Below are 18,318 nucleotides of genomic sequence, written 5' to 3' on the forward strand. Positions count from 1 at the left end.
AAAAATTTTCTGATTCTAGGGACAGGAAGGAAAAATAGTTTCAATGTAACCAAAAGAAGGAAAACGCCGCTATGGCGTTACCCTATAATTCTACTTTGAACGCACACGGCTCATTAGCGTCGAAAGTCGTTGGATATGGAAGAAAGTTTGAAAAGAGAGTAGTCGATAAGAGAAAAGTGTCGGCTGAAACTTTTACGATCGCGGCTCTTTTTTACGGTAACTTTCGTTGAAGGACGCGGCCGCAATAAAACGACCGCCATACGTGCCGCGGTATCTCGTTTTCATCCCTTTTCATCCTCTTTCATCCCCTTTTCTCCCTTTCGGTGCAACGCCCACTGTGTTTCGACCAGCCGGCCCCGATTACGTTTCGTTACATTTCCAGCTTTTACGATTTTCCAGCTGGTTTGCATTTCACGTTTTCCACCCTTCTCCTCGACACCATTTCTCCAACACGCTCGGCGATCCTTCGCTTTTAAGCAGCCTACACACGATATTATCTAGCCACGTGATTTGAAATCAGGTCTTACGATTGGATTCATCAGAACTAAGTTTCAGAAATTGTTCGATCAGCAGATCGATATAATCTGAAAATGAGAAAGTTGACTATTACGATTTTCAAGATTTCAAGTGATTTAAAGGATTTTAGAAATTACAGATATTCTAAGGACTCGAAACTTATCGATATTCGAGATTTTGTCAAGGCTTACGAAGAATTTCAGGATTCCCAACAATTCCAAGGTTTACTAAGACTTTCGAGACTTTTAACAATTTCAAGATCATATACAAATTTTAAAGACTGAAAACTGAAAATTTATTCGAGTCTATCAAGAATTTCAACATTTATCACGATATTTTTGAAATTTACACGAATTTTAAGTCCTCTCCAAACTTTAAAGATTCCTGTCGATACCTAAGAAACCTATCAGTAGTCGAAACATATTGAAATTATTCAGAATTTAATACATGTATTGAATTATGTTCCAAATGATACAATTTTATTGCCAAATGTGTGCAAGGAACTTTATTCAGCCCATCCTGGAGCAAGGGGAACCTTCGTTTCTAAGCGTCGGGGTGAGAGGATCGTGAGAGGTGGGGTTTTACAAAGGATTCCATTTTCTCAAATAATCCCGAAAACGCGATAGAAAGCTCGTAAAACGGGCAGGCAATCTTGCATTTACGAGCTCACACTCGTTTCCGCTGTCAACGCGAGGCCGTTGCTCCTTGAAATACGGAAACCGCCGCTATGGCGTTACTTCCAGATCAAGATTATTTCTTTTGCGGATGAGGTTGGGTAGATGGAGGATCGAAGGTGTTAGGTTTAGTTTGGGGGATATTGTTCTTGATTATTTTCGCCGGTTTGGATGGTTCGGGCAAAGTTATTGCACATACTCGTTTCTGGGACCAATGTGTTTGATGCAAATGATATGAAGTTTGAGCAAGTTTTCTTGAAGATGATATGTTTGTTATATTATTTGAAATTTAGTTTGAGAGACTCTGTTGGTTGGACGTGATAGATGTAAATGGATTTGACGTTTAAAGAAGTTTTGTAGTTTGTAACATCGTTTGAAGAAGTTTGAGCAAGTTTGACCAAGTTTGAGTAAGTTTTGATAGGAATAATATTCTTGTCGAGAGAGATTTTTCATGCTGTTGTTTAAGGTTGCATTAGAATCTTTGTGGATTGTGTGTGAATTTTAAATATAATTTCAGATTTCAGATAATTACGTATTTCATAGATTCTTCTATTATTTCCTTCTTACGAAGAACAAACAGGAAGTTCAAACTGCCAGAGACAATAAAAGGAATAAAATTTTACCGTGAAGTATGGCCAAAGGTACTTATTTTCCGCATGACCGAAGAATTTGGGTGTGCCTGGCCACCAGGAACACGATGGTCGGTCATTATGGGCCCATTAGTCGTGTCAAATGACGAGCCATGAATTCGTCTCGGATTTCATTCGGTAAACTGAAGAAGCGGCTTCAAAAAACACATCTCACCCTTTCCCTTCTCTAAAGAAAGCTAAAGGAGACCGTTGAAATCAATCTCGAGTCTCTTATTTAATTTCATTTCTTCACCGAAGCTTGCCACGCCAATTATTATAAAAAATTCAACGTACAAAAAAAGGAGACTCCAAAAAAGAAATTATTCTCTTTCATCGGAGACAAATATAACGTTAGACGAAAGAATTGGAGAACGAAGACGAAGATTCGTTTAGAAATTTTTCTCGAATTTTTTAAGAATATCGTAGACTGATAGCGGGGTCGTTGAAGAATTCCATAAAGTAAATTGTGATAAATCGTTGGGACTAAACAGGATACGAAAATCTGCAACGTAACGAGAGACCGCGCGCCTCTGTCACTCGCTTTTTCAATGTTCTTTTCTTAGTGAACCACCCACGGCGAGCTCCCAACCTGGAACAAGAAGAAAAGCCGCGCGACCGCCCGATTTATGGTTTTTCAAAGGAATGGGAAACGAAATCGGAGCACGACGAACGTGTCAGCTCTAAATGGAGCCACATGTCAAGCCCAATGTTGTCGCTAATTTCGGCAATTAACTAAACGTCTGTCCAGCTCGAACCTCCAGCTTGTTTAATTATTATTAATTACACGCGTTGTTCGAGTGAATTCTCGGAAAAGACCGACGAAGCTTGAAATCGTATCTTTTGGTATTTCCAAAGATTTTAGAGAAACTTGTATAATGACTATTAATTATACTCACTGTCGACGTAGAAATTTTGGAAAAAATCCATTTTGAGAAGAAGTATTTTCGTATAATTCTTATAAATTTTTTTCTTCGTTGAAGTCTCTTAATCTTAATTAATAATCTTCGATTATAGTATAATCAATTTCTTTTAAATAATTCATTTCTGCAATCGTTCATCTCGAAGTTTATTCGTTTATTCAAGAAATAAAAAACTGACCTTTTGTACAGGCGAATGTTCCTATTCTCTTTACATAAATAACATCATATCTTTTTAAAGAATTAATTCGTCTAAATTGAACAATATCTTATTTATCTTATTTATTTATCTTATTTATCTTATTTATCTACTGTATAAATATAATTATACAAGTTGATCCATTCGTCCTATTATATATCTTATTTTTCGTTATTTAAATAATGATTAATAATAAATCCTCTTTGTCATTTGATCTTCAGTCTTTGATCCAATTACATTAACTTTTTTATTCTTAAATTATTTAACAGTCACAATCTGTGTATATTTTTTTCTACCTGTTACACGACAAATAAACTTATAAATTACGATTTTTACAAGATCAGTTTCTGATCCAACTACTATCTATTTTTTTTCTATTATTGTACTATCTATTTCGTAGTTCCACTTTGACCGCGTCGACAGGAACGAAAGGGTGAAGATAATAACAGTAATAACGTGTCTCTTTTGGTCGAAAATGTAGGGTGTTTTAATGTCTCTGGAGTGCTCGGACTCTTCGTTGCATTAGAGTGTGTCGTTTCACATTGCCAATGTAACCGGAAATCATACTGCTGCGCAGTATGGCCGGTCGTTTTACCGGACGTTTGGCGTGCAGGTGATGTACCATTGGTTCCGGTGGTTTCTTCTTCGTCAATGGCGTTTCCCAGAAAGTCTGATCGATTCCGAATAACTCTCCGTCCTTTAACAATTAACTTTCAATATTTATATAACCATCGTAAGAATGAGCTATTTACAACGACTAGCGAAATTATATTATGCGAAATATATTAATATATTATGCATTCTATACGAAACATTTATGTTTCATCAAGTAGAGACTCTTATGAATTTTGAGCATACTGTAAGAAAGAAAAAAATATTTCAGAACGAAATTGAAAGGAAAATAACTGTATCAATGATAATTCTTCAAACTTAAGAAACTTTTTAGCAATTATAGAAAAACGCGATACAGTAGAAATTGATTCGAAGCACGCATCTGGCTCGATCGTTACAGGATAATCGCTAGATCGCGGAATTTTATGGATTTAGGCAGAGAGTGGAAAATTGCGCAGAATCTTGAAACAATATAAAAACAGACGTACAATATCCAAAGCATAGTTAGCACCGAGGCTCTACTTCCTTAATTTTTAGAATGCAAATGTTTTCACGGTACCTTTAAACTGTAACTGCGAGCCCTTCATGTCCGATGCATTTCTCAATAGATAACGCTCGTTAAAAAGTCCCCTAAAAATTCATATAACATCTTCGAACGTTCTAAACTATGGCCATCGTAAAACTTCTGCCAAATAACATTTTTTAGACGCAAATAAAATAAAGGTATCTTACCTACTTTGCGAGAAATTTTCAACCCGGTCGAAATAACTCGGCCACGAAGCAGCCACATTTACGGTTTAAGGATTAATTATATTGTGGAAAATAAGTATTTGCATAAAGAAGCACAGTCGAGTAATCGACATTACCATCATCGTTTGGGGTAGTTGTTCCATCAGTGTTTCAGGAAGGAAGAGACTGAGAGATCCAGCAAATATACAGCACGTGCCAAGGATGATCATCGGCAGATTGTACATGAGTCTGCTGGAGAAGGCGATGAAGGGGCTGCAGATGGAAGTAACGTATCCTGTCATGTGTATGAACGCCACGCCCTCGCCTCGTATCACCGTCGGTAGTAATTCAGCCGCGTATTGCATCGCGATATTCGAGGCGATATTGATGAAGAGTCTGCCACAAATCGCGAAAGAGACGAAGACGATCCCTATCGAGAAGCTGGATGCGAGTAGGCTGAACAATCCGGAGAGTATCACCGCGACGAACAACGTCCATCTTCGACCAAACACGTCGAGAGTGTAGACGATTACCATCTCGGCTGGGAATTCGGTCGCGGATGCTATGGTAAATGTAGTGAATACATCCATGCCGAGGCGGTCCAAGCATCTTATGTGACCGTCGTAGGCCATTTGAATGACGCCCCATACCGCCGTTAATAGCAGCGTAATCCTTCTGTGGAGGATTGCGAATTGAAAGGAGAATGTTAACAATTGGTCATTTTTGTACCTCCTTGCGAATGAAAAATTCTTGCAGGGTACTTAAGCAAAATAACAGTTGTTTATGACATTTTTTGGGGAAAGAGGTACTGAGTGAAAATTAATTTTTCTTTAAATAATGAATGAATTATATAATTTAATTAAGTGTAAGATATAGTATACAGCGCAGAAAGCATAGCGCAGTGCTCAAGATAAAATATTATAAATACCTTAAACGTTTTGTTTTAAATAAATCGAGGATGGTGTATTCCTCCTCAGCCAAGGTTTCTGCAGTTCTCCCGCAATCCTCCAAAAATTCGTTATATACATCGTTAGGTATCGTGCGATTATTTACTTTCTCGATCTTCGAGATGATCTTCATAGCTTCCTCGATATGCCCCTTTCCAATTAACCACCTGTTTCATACGACTTTATTCGTTAACTCCCATGAAAATTATATTAAATTTTCTCTTAACTGATGTTAAAAAGCTTTTAGTTAGATTTACAGAACAAGATTATTCAATTTCACGCTATCCAAAAAATTGAATTCAAACGAAGATTTATTTCGCCCAACCATGTATTATTACGAATAGTATATTTTAGATATTTTCACCTGTAAATTTTCTATAAACGAATACACAGCCGCATTTACAATATAAATGGCGGAATAGAAATTACCTGACGCTCTCAGGAACAACGAAAGGTGCGGCTATAACAGCACATATTGGAACGGTCGTGATCAGAGAAAAAGTTTGCCAATCGGCGACCCCATAAGCTATCCATGGTATAGTTATCGTGCCAATAGTATAGAATATTCCATAGGACATGTGACCGATAAAAGTTCTCCATCTGGGGCCCACGAATTCCAAAACTAGTATATAAGCCATCACGAAACTGTTGTCATAGGCCACACCAACGATGAATCTACAGATGCAGAATTCCCAGAATTTGGTTATGTATATGGTACAAATGCCACCGACAAACGCAAAAACATTGGTTGCAATTAAGACTGGAATTCTTCCGTATTTGTCAGCTAACCAACCAAATATTATGCCTCCAACAATCGAACCCATAAAAAAGATACTCTGTGCTAGTGTTGCTTTGTAGCTTTCGTCGCATACCTGATTTGGTAGAAATTTGTGTTAGAAAATGAGAAACATTAAATTCAAGTTATATTAGTAGACAGTAATTTTGGTAATATTTTGGATAATATTTGATGGAATAATATTTGCAAATTTTGACAATGTTTTGAATAATTTTTGATAAAATTTTGGATACTTTGTGACACCGTTTCGATAATATTTTGAATAATTTCCGATAAAATTTCGACGATACTTCAAACATTTTGCATTATATCTCCGATAATATTTCAAATTATACTCGATAATATTTGAAATAATCTTGGACAAAATTTCGAGAAATCTCAATAATATTTCGAATACTCTGTAATAAATTTTTGCTAATATTTCCAATAATATCCATAACAATGTTTCGTATAATTTGCAATAAACTTTAGATAGCATCTTGAACAATGATCGATCGAATTTCCATAATATTTCGAATAATTTACGATAAAATATCGATAATTTTCAAATGACTATTTCAATAGAAACTAATAACGTTAATGAAAAACTGCTCGGTAATTTAATATTAATTTTATTATTACCCATTTCTGTTCTGCGGCTACGGATATGTAAGGCACGTCAGAAGCGGACAATTTAAATTCCCATTCGTTACATTTCTTCACCGGCCAATTTGCATCCGGCTGACGTGCAGCGATCGCTTTTTCCACCGCTATATCGTATACCCAGCATCGGGAATACGCTAAGTGATGGCCTTCGTAAGGGACCATTTTCGCACTAGGTATCATGAAATCCCTTAATTGTTCGGCGGTAAGGTCTTTCACTTGCGGAAGTTTGCACCAAAATTCTGTCGGTACCACGACGAGAAACGCTTGGGCGAGATAGATGAACGCGATAAAAAAGCAGGAAGACATTAGCATGACGATAAGGTAGTTTTGATAGATGCCGAATTCGCCTAATAATGGAACAATATTATAATCGAATGCATACAGAATCGAAACCGAAGAATCGTTTATAATTAGAAATGAAAGGTGTGCTTTAATCAATTAGATCTATCGACAATCAATAAGAATTTGTAGAATTATACGAAAAAGAGAAGAAGAAACGAGATTAGCGTTTTCGTGTGAAATATTATGTTTTTTACACTTGCCTAGATAAATCAATATATCGTCGAGAGTCACCGCCTCGTTCGGCGGTAAAGCCCACAAAACCGGATGAGACGCAGTTCTCATCTGTGATGAAAAATATTCTACGATTCTCTTTCAGCGAGGAGTTTGACAGATCAACTATGTATATAACCTACTCATCGATGGACTGTGTAACTTAAAGTACACAGCGAAAGAAATCGAAAAGTATCGGCACAAACATCGACAAATATTTGGACGATTTTCGATCGGTGAAATACACAATATTCACGTTGGTATAATATGGGTTGACTGAAGTAAATGAACGAATCAATTTTATTTAATATTTCAATGTCGTTTCACTTATTCGTGGTTCCATCATCTTAAAGAGCGAAAGAATCTTCGTTGAAACATATCCCTGAAATTTTATGCTTTGGAAGATGTATCTTTCTACCTACAGCTCTTTACGAGAATAAGAATGAAGATAGCGTACGAGATATTAATTTCTATATCTTGAAATACTCAATTTTCCACAAAGGAGAAAGATATAGGAGTACGAACAAATTAAAGAAACAGAAATATATTTTTAAAAAATCTTTTTTTGCATATGCAGAGACTCTAACAAAAGATATTAAAAAATTCCTATAGAATTCTCAATATTGTACTATACTATCAAAAAATCTTTCTTTCGAAAAATCATTGTCTTCCCTTCATCTTCCAATTTCCCCTATTAACCCTTTGCTTGTAAACGCAAGTGAATTTAAGATCGCTCGATTACTAAACGAGACACGTTTCCATTGGCAAACTCAATACTCAATGAAACTCGCCCTTTACAACCTAAGGAGATAAGGAGATCGTCCTGAACTTTGCTCCGCACTCGCAGTTCCACCCCAACTGTTTGACCTTAGAGGGTTGATGAAGGCGCAGCTCGTAGAAGGGAGCCAATCAGAACCGCCGTTTAGCTAATGCGTGTAACGCGACCCGTGGGACGATCCAACACGATTCTGCGCCTGTTTCACGCTCCTCGTTACGCTACGGGCATGATTCTATCTTACATTTAACTCGCCCTATCTCGTTTCATCGCCAGACGTTAAGGGTGGCGCACCCTTCTTAGCCATGGGTGCTAGGCATCGTCTGCTCTGAGATATCTTGGCATTCTCTATGTGGTTCGAATGGATTTGTGGGTTTTTTGGAAGAGTTTTGAGATGTTTGAAAGAGTTTTTAGATGTTTGAAAGAGTTTTTAGATGTTTGAAAGTGTTTTGGAATGTTTGAAAGTGTTTGCTTTTTATCAAGTTTGTATTTAGAGTAGATATCGTGTGCTCTGAGATATTTTGATATTTTCTGTATGATTAGAACGGGTTAAGCCTGATTCACACTAGCAGTCAAAGTTATGGTCAGATTAAGATCAATCAAAAGCTAGAATTTTACCGAGACATTCACACTAAACGACCACAAACAGTTAAATCTCGGCGCAGTCTTATTTTTATTCCCTTATTCTATCTCGATTCATAATTTCATAATTTCATTATTGAGCTGTGTGACAGTAGTATTTGTGACTGAAATCATATAGTTGTTGCAATTTCCTACAAATTCAATTAAACGCACGTTCTCCACGTTCCTTTTCGATTGTTGACCTGGGTCTTGATTAGCAAACCGATGTCACGACCAATAGATTTTCATTTAATTTGCCGAGCCACCTACTCTGAATGCTCTCGTTGGATCACGTGTAAGTGACCTCGACTCTGTGTCTGACTTGATGCGATTGCTAGTGTGCATCAAGCTTTGGTAACTCGTTTGGAAAAGATTTCGAAAATTTTTCAAGAACCAATAAATATCTTGAGTTTTCTTTACCGCGAATATTACCAAATTCGTATGCAATTTGTAATTTTCTATGAAACTCAACGAGACGCTTTCCCTGCAAGTTTATCAGGATCACACTACCTTCAGCCATGTCCTATCCCCAATTTTCAGGGACCAGTAATCCGACGATTTACATAACTTCACAGTAACGATAACGCGATCTTACTCGAGAAATCGAGATTCTGTCTTTTGAAGGGCTCACCAAGGAGGGGTGGATTCCTCCGGAGAATACAAATGGCCGTAATTTAAGACTCTCCTCATTCAAGATTGCTCTTTTCTCCACGAAATTGGCGAAACCTAATTTACGACTAATTTCACGATAATTTGCTCGTGACCTATGGCACCGGAAGTGTTAATAGGGGTGATTTAGTTAATTTCACGCTGTACATATTAATTTGGCAAAATTAATCTAATTTAAGCTAAAGGATTTTTTTTAGAAAATCTTTATTACGAATAATTGTTACACAAAAATGTGTCACGTATAATTTATTCTTTATGTTTGTTGCTGATGGGGATAATTTTGTTCATTTTGTATGTATATTACATAGTAGTTTAATAAAATAGGTTAATCAAGGGTGGAACATATGTAGAATAATATACACCCTTTGCTTTCTTATAAAACTTTTATCACCAATAATAATTGCGCAAGATAAATTTCTCCACTTACGTCGTTTACCTTTTATTCTCTATATTTACGCCTGATACGAGTGACTTTGTTAATTCTACGTGGTAAATAGTAATTTGAGAAAGTTACCATTAAGGGTGGAATGTAAAACGTTCCTGATTTTTTTTACTTGTGATCTATGAGCTCGAGAGGGTTAATAAGGGTGATTTTGTTGATTTTATGAGTTTAACAATCTGCCTCTTACAAAATCTTTATTACGAATAATTGCGAATAATTATTGCGGAAAAGTATGATAAATTCACCCACTTGCGATTTATAATTTACAGCTAATTTATTCTACGTAATATGATATCACGCATATAATATTTTCTCTCGTTTATTGTATGATAATTGTGTTTCAAAATTTAAAGAATGCAGAAATAAGCTCGTCAACCGTTTAAAATTCTACGATTTCAAAGCACAAACATTTTCGAGCCTTTTCCGGTTCCGAAGTTTCCAAATTCCAAAATTTCCAAAGCTTCAAAGTTCTACGATTCTAAAACTATCAACTGTATAAAAGAAAGACAAAATCGGAGATCCTGAATCTCCAAATTTCCAAATTCTAATTCTGTCCAAATCCTAAAATTCTGAAATTTGCGAATATCTCTAACATTAATTACGCGTAACAAACGAAACGCGTTAAACGTACCTGTCTATAATCGCTAACACGTAAATAAGAAATTACTGTGATTTCCACGTTCCTACAAAGCGGTTCTCGTTAAAATCGCTGCCGTTTCCGCTTCGTTTTAGCCAGAATTAAGCGTCCTGTTGGTGACGTAATTCGCGTTAAGTTTCCTCGTTTTTCGGATCGATCCGACGACGAATCAGGGCGCAGTTAGCTAATGCGGGCTTGTGTTGGCACAGCCCCCGAGGGGGTGGCTCGTTGTTCCACTGGCGTAGTCAGGGGTGAGTCGTGGCCGTGGCAACGATCCACGGAAACGCGAGCCTGGATCAGACTTTTCTTACACTCACATGTATACACACGCCAAACTTCCAATTTTCTTTCGAAAATTGCTCCCTCGCTGCATGTTTCTTTCTTCATAAACAATTTTATTTTCTACCTCTTCCCTTTCTTTCTCCTACTATACCAATTTGTTCTTTGTCCATATAATTTGCTAATTTATTCTCTGTACACGTTACATAATATATTTCTTCTCTCTCTCTCTCTCTCTTTCTCTCTCTCTTTTTCAAAATACATTTTCTTATACGCGTGTTTCTTCTCTTTCGCGTGTTTTTTCTACGGGAATAGAATAATAATTAAGGGTAGAAACAATATAATAATCAAACGTAGACCAACAGTTCCCAAGGAGTTAGCGATTCGACAATTTTTAAGAATATTTTTTAACATAACAATGATACAATCGATTCTGAAAACCCACCCCTTTAACTTGGATAGACAAGAATTTTTTCTCCAGTGGAAAAAGCTTCCCGTTGAAGGTACGAAAACTCCGCGGCTCTAATTTCCAGCCGGGGGTGGCTTTTGCCGCAATTAATTTCCCGGGAATCCAATTAATTCCTCGCCGCCGGCCAATGAACTAACGTTGTTTGCCGAAGAAAACGTTGTCTCCGGGATCGTCGTGCTAAAACCACCAAGGGGGAGGAAGAGAAACTCGCGAAGGGGGGATGAAAACGATGGCGAGAGAATAGAGTCGCCTCTGAAAGATCGTTGAGGAGCATAAAGGAAGGGTGGTACAGGGGCGCAGATAAAATTACATTATCGCCTAAAGCGTCCTCGACGAAGGAGAAAGGGAGAAAGAGGGAGGAGAAAACCGGGGTGAAAATCACGTCCCGTAATTCCCGGGCATTAAGGTAAACGTTCAAGTCGCAGGGCGCAGGTTCGGTCGCCATGGAAACTGACACCCTCTTCCTACCACCCTGGCTCCCTTTCAATCGATAACTTATGAAACCATCCTCGCCAACCCTCCGCGACCCTCTCCGCATCCAACTGGTCCTCCTACCGGATGCTGGATACCGTTTCCCGCGATGGCGACCCCTCGCCACCACGATCGAACCATTTTTCTACGCGCTTCCTTTCCAGGCTAAGGGGTTGTTTGTAGGACACACGATGTTTTCGCGATCGTTCTACCGATTTATTAATTCCGATTGGTTCGAATGAGTTTGATTTAATAGCAGACTGTTGGGAAATATTAAATAAAAGCTTCTGAAGTTTTTCTGTTATGCAAGGTAGTAATTATTGATTATTTTTAATTCACGAAAAGGATGATGTTTGTTAATAACGTAAAATTCTAAGGGCAGAGGAGAGAGACGATTTTAAGCGTAAGCAAGTGGAATTTTATTTCCATGGACAACTGTTATGAAATGTTAGATACATAGGACCCCTGGAACCTTATTCTTTGTACCATTTGTTATTAGGATTGTAATTAGTGATCCTTTTAAATTCACGAAACAAATGGATAATTAGACGGTGATAAGAGAGAGATAACTTTAAGTGTAAGTAAGTGGAATGAGACAATGGCTATGATCTCTCGATGAAAGACTCTGTTGAAAGATTGAAGGATCTTTTGCAAGTATTCAAAGATTAGTAGGATGCAGATAATTGAATAATTTTTGAAGATTTGGTCTTGAGACAAATTGGAGAATGCAGAATTTGGATTTTTTAAAAATTCATCATTTAAATAGAACACAAAAGAAGAACGTAGATATTCGGGAATTTTTATATTCTACCTAAATCAAGATTCATTTAATTAAAATACTTTATCAGTATAAGATTTCAAATATTACGACATGTTAAAGATCCAACAGAAAAGTTTTCCCTTATTTCTATTAAATTTAGCTTCACGTTAGACTTCCAAAATTATAAAATGAAGAATAATCCTTTGAAAAAAGCTCGTGCTCATTAGAATTTCTATCCGATAAAATCTCAAACCCTAAACATCTTGCAAATTTAATAGAAAATTTCTTCTCTACTCTAATAAATTCTACACCGTGTTAAACTTCCTTTTATATCATTTTATATCATCAAAATTCCAACTTCGTCTCAACATTATTGTAAAGTTTTAGACAATTACACGGAATTACTTCTTCCACGGAAGACAAGGAAACAGAGTTCCTTCCAATATTTCATTATAAATTATCAGAATTAGCTGCACGAAATAGTTTACGCGAAATTCTCGCGAGCGAATTTCGCGGTTGTAACGGGACAGAAGATCCATCTCCACGGCGGAACTTGTTTATTCTTCATGACGAATGATCGGCGACATTAACTGCGAACGATCTAACCGCCGGCCCACCATTTGTCGGCCGGTAATGCGTACGATCGATTAATTAAATCCGGCCAACCGGCGACCGTATCGCGCCTGGAATCATCCCCTAAACGCCGGGCCAATCAGAGCAAGGGCTCACCAGGGGTTAGCCACCCTCGCCACCAGAAAAACCGAAACCATTAACGTCCGACCAGACGATCGTCTTTAAATCGTTCATACCTTTCATCCCCCTTCGTTCGACACGTGTTCCTGTAATTCCTCTATGAGAAAATTGTAACTGGCTGACTTGTCATTCTTTTTTAATACTTCATATCGACATTTGACTATTTTTCAAACATCGAGTTGAGATTAGAATCTTATAGAAATACTAAATACAAATTTTTCATACTTGAAGGAAAAATCAATATTTAACGAAAATCGCGCGCGTTCTTTAATCTTCAAATTCTTCATTCACAAATATTTCTTCAATCAATAAAGGTAGAAACTTTGTAGAATTTCTACGGATCGTTCGCCCACCATCATTTCTAAATTCCTTGGAACATCTTTCTGCAAAATTATACTTTACAGTTACAATTGGAATTTGATTCTCAATACAAATCCAGGTCACGAATATTCTTCTATCATCGACGAAATCTTTCGACTATTGCAAAAATTCTCACTCAAAGCTACTTATTCGACTCTCAACAAACTCATCGAAAAAGCTCACTTTTTCCTCAAAACCTCACTACCTCACTTTCCTATCCTATTATCGTACACGAATGAATAGTCCAAATTTTTCAGGGAGACTAAAAGTTTCTCTAAAAAGAAAAACAATATCGCGTTATTTGATCAAAGTATTTGTCGCTTTTTATAAATGTAAGCCATCTATTAAGCAACGAAAGAATTCCATCACGGGGGAACCAATCGTCACTGACAAAGGAAGACGTTCAGTGAAGTGGCTGCGTGACAACGTTACTACGTACATACTGCTTCTACGAAGGAAAAACGTCATAACGAGTCTCGTTTGAGGCGTCTTCCATCTTATTCATCCTATTCGCTAGAAATTACTCTCTTAGATTGCTACCTGCTCGGATCATGGAATTCGTCGCTTGTCCGATAAATGGCTTAATGTTATAAAAAGCAACGACGAACGATCTGAATTCAGCAATTTGCTGTACTTGTTTTTTTTTTTTTTAAATACACTAAGTTTCACTGGAAAATTTGGATTACTCGTTTGTACACCCAATGCTTAATTCTCGAGAAAATTCTATTACGAATATTCTTCGATTCTCTGCAAAGTCTTCGGTATATGTACGCGTAACAATTTTCAATCGCATGTTTCTCGGTTCCAACCATCTCCACCATTGTCTGCTGCAATTATCGTTACCAGCGCGATTCGCGAGCAACGTCTATCGCGAAATTGAGGCGTCAGCTTTATAGTCTTCGGCGGCGGAATAGCTGAGAGGCCCGCGAAATAAGACGCGAGAACCGGAGGAGCGATGGAGGAGGAAGAAAGATGGTGGCGGGTAAAGAGGAAGACGGGTTCCTGGTCCGGGTTATATGGAGTTCGGAGAATTTTAACAAGACGGCCTCGCGTCGCCCTGGGCGAGGAATCCCCTAACGAGAAAGGGCACTTCTCCCCTCAAAAATAATGAAGTCTTCAAGCCGCGTTCCCACAGCCTCCCCGAGGGTGTAATGTTGCGCTTTTATGCAACTCGTCTCCTAGTCGAATCGCTGGTGAACACATTCGGCTCAAACACTTTTGCCGCCTCAGCAAAAACTGGATACCTCTTAGACACTTTGCTTTGTATTTTCGAGAAAATTGATAGAGCCTGCAGTGGTGTAAATTCAAAGGGTGTTTTGTTGTGATTTCATTCTTAATTAGAGACTCTCTTGTGTGAGAAATTATAATGTCTAGTCTGGAATTAGTCGTGTTCAAGTATACTCGATAAATTTTCAAACTCGATTTTCTCGTAAATTAAGTCTTAAATGAAAAAATTTTATCCCATATTTTGTTTTTATTTTTTCATAAGGAATCACCTCGTGTCCGCTTGTACATTTTATTCGGCCGCACCCTGTATATTCTTTATCTCCGCTCGCCTCTCGGATTTACAGCGATTTCCAGTTACACGTGCAAAATAAATCAGGGGAATAATCGTACAACTTACCTGTAAACAAAAAATACACAATAACAATAATCATAACTTAACCTAAACTCAATTAATTATAGAAATAGCTACCTACATTTATCCTTATAATCATATTATTATCATATTATTATCATAATCCTTATTATCCATATTAATATACCTATTTCTGTATAGATACTTTATGATGGCTATCGAGAGAGATTCAACAACCTGCTGTGCGATAGGGTTATTAACACCTTAGAAAGGTAGAAACGGAGGGAATAATTTGTAACTGAACAGAGTGATTATCCTAACAGTCGTCACGATTTGTCAGATACTTAATATCACCGCGTTAACTAATTTTGTACTATTAAAAATACTTCACTAGATATCTCTTCAATATCAAATTTCCCAATTTTTACGATATTCAAACTTCAAGTCGTCTCAATTGCGAAGTAATTCTTAAATAATTCTTCGATCCCTTCAATTTAACTTCTATTCAAGCTCACTTCGAACTCTCAACTAACTCTACAATTTCACGATTCTACACGTAACGTGATAATTCACGAATCACCCGAAGGTAAAATCTTCGTAGTTCGTGGACATCAAAATAACATAAGTAGATGCATTCCGAGTCTGCAAATCAAATCAAACCCAACTACCAAGATTCCACCCAATGTCCAAAATTACCTGAGCATCAGAGCATCGCACGAACAACTACCTTTAAAACGGCGGTGATAAAGAAGAGCTCGAGTAAATAACAGAGAGACTAGAGCGAGGCAACCGGACTTAATTCGACTTAATGCCGGGTTAATCCAGCTGACCTTTGGCGGACGAGTCGTGATTTAAGGCGACGATTGGCCGTCGGCTAATTGGCGGCCTTGTCTTCCATCAGGGCGAAACGCTGATAAATACAGCCAGTAATCCCATCGGGAAGAATGGGTACGAGCATCGCGAAACAAGGTGAAAGGAACCGTAAGAGAACGAGGAAAGACGAAAAATGGACAAGGACGGCGCACAAGGCTCGTTTTCATTAAGCTCGCCTAAACTGCCATCAATTTCACCACGATGAAAGTCGGGCCCGTCCCTATTCGACACGCATTTTCGCGCCATTTGTAAGGATATACAGACGATCCGCGCGCTGCCTAATTAAATCAACCAGGAATTTCTGGTATTTATTGGGATTTCATGTAAATCAGCCTGGTCAGCTATAGAGAGTCGTTTTTTCAATGGCAACCTGGCGCGTGACTCTTTGATCTCTCTCTCTCTCGTTTTCACGGAGTCGACTTCCTTTTTTCCTCGTTTCTGACTATAATGTCTCTTCTCCACGTTTTATTGCATCTCTTTCCTTTTTTCTTTTTCTCCATGATTTTATTGAATATTTTTCTTCACTTCTTAAAGAAGTATACTTCTCCTTCTTGATTTTAATCGGTTCTTTTTACTAGCTTTCTATAGACAGATTTCTTTTTATCGCTGGGTACTAAACACATATAATATTATAAGAAGCTATATAAATGCTAGCTAAGAGCTAATATAGATACGTAGGTGTGCGAGGAATCTTAATAGGTGTTACTTCGTAAGAATCATTTTTCTATGAATCTCGGAATGGTAAACCTACAATTCCTTCACCCTCCAAGAAGGTTCAATAAAACCTCCACAATTTATCTTCAAAACAAAACCGAACGAAAAAAAAAAATAACAGCGAAAATATCATCCAATATGAAAAATGAAAAAAACCTTTGACAAACAATCTCCCAAAGCGCAGCAATTTAAACTGCAGAAAAAAATCGCCCAATAAATACGTTTCCCCTTCAGGCGAATAAAAAATTAAACCAAAAAAAACAATAATAATAATAATAAAAAAGAACGAGCCGACGTGAAATCGTTCGACCAATTTATCACGTTTTTTTTTTCGTCCCGCCGGTGTATCGAGACTAGCGTTGAAAAACGAGGGGGCGAAAATGGAAAAACGACAAAAATGTGACACGGATGGAGGGTGGTCGAAGGGGGTGGCAAAAACGTCGGGCTGGGCCCGGAATGAATTTTAATTCGGCACGCGCGAAATAACAAACAAAAGAGAGAAAGAATGGTAGCCGGGCGAAACTTAAACCAAACAGCCACGATTGGAAACACGATCGGAATCGATTCCAGCCGACGAAATCGAAATCGTCGCCTCGATTTCCGGCTGGGATTCGATCATTAAAACGAGACCGCTTATTTTTTCTTTCTGCTCGCGAATTTTTTCGGCGCTGCTTTGTTTTTCCTTCGTCTCGTTCTCCTACCCCTTCTCTTTGCTCGACAATCGAAAACGATTGGATTTTTTGGCAGAGTTCGAGCAGAGGTTTGGTTTGTTCAATCGATCGGTCCAGTGGTTTGTAAGTTAATTAGAAGTTTTAAAAAAGGGATGGTGAATTTTTTTCGTCGCAGTGTCGCGTTTTTATTTTGTTTGATATTAAAGGGCCTACGTTAATTACTCGCAATTAGTTGTATAATTGCATTCGACTCGTGTCTACGATCTCTAATTTATGTTAAGTCTTTTGGAAATATATTTACCGAGAAATATAACAGAAGATCGATATCACGGAATTTGACGTTTTCAACTATCCTCAAGAAGATAACTAAATTCTCTAAAACCACCCCACACTTGGAAACATCTGAAATTCATTCACTAAAATCCACTTACCCCCGCCATCTTCTCAAATCACTATTTCATCATCCATCAAACCTCTCATCGCTTTCTCGCCCCAAAAAGATCGAAAAATCATCCCCATGCTCCGTAACCATCAAAAGACTCGGAACACCGGAAGAACCGTTTCCTCCCTTCGATTCAACTTCCCTCCCCTTACAGAAAAAAGAAAAATATTGTCCGTAGTAGTCGACAGGTAGCATCTTCCTTACAAGAACACCAACACTCGTATAAAGGATGAAATCGAACGAGGAAGACGGGAGAACAGAAAGGGGGATGAAAGGGACAGACGTGAACATCGAGGGGACAACCAGCCTCTGGTTTCTTTACATATGGCGCTTAGCACAGCGCTATAACCATCGATAATCGGCCAATAGGAACGAACCACGGGATCGTGCGCTATCGTCGAAACCCCATAGATCCGTAGGCAGCATGACAAATAACTCTCACAATGGGCCATCGTTTCCAGTCGTGCACCCCCTCCGCGGTAGTCGAGCTTCCAGCCCTTCCTCGCGCTATCTCTCTCTCCCTCTCTTCCTCTCTCTTTCTCTTTATAGCTCCCCTCTGTTCGTGTTATACACGACCAGATCGGTTC

The 18,318-nt window shown here is 38.0% G+C and overlaps 1 protein-coding gene across 2 annotated transcripts in view; it reads right to left on the reverse strand.

Moving 5' to 3' along the window:
• Positions 1–2,872: 2,872 nt before the first annotated feature.
• LOC100648228 (organic cation transporter protein) overlaps positions 2,873–18,318 on the reverse strand; it is a 140,911-nt gene continuing 125,465 nt past the window's right edge. For both annotated transcript variants that reach the window (XM_048412335.1, XM_048412334.1), the window contains exons 4-7: positions 5,653–5,898; positions 5,205–5,390; positions 4,414–4,951; positions 2,873–3,632 (exon numbers count right to left, since the gene is read on the reverse strand). In XM_048412335.1, coding sequence (XP_048268292.1) covers positions 3,423–3,632; positions 4,414–4,951; positions 5,205–5,390; positions 5,653–5,898 — 1,180 coding nt within the window. In that variant the 3' untranslated portion in view covers positions 2,873–3,422. The remainder of the gene's footprint in view (positions 3,633–4,413; positions 4,952–5,204; positions 5,391–5,652; positions 5,899–18,318) is intronic.

This window comes from Bombus terrestris, chromosome 15, assembly GCF_910591885.1.
Source record: "Bombus terrestris chromosome 15, iyBomTerr1.2, whole genome shotgun sequence".
In the NCBI taxonomy this organism is placed as follows: Eukaryota; Metazoa; Arthropoda; class Insecta; order Hymenoptera; family Apidae; genus Bombus; species Bombus terrestris.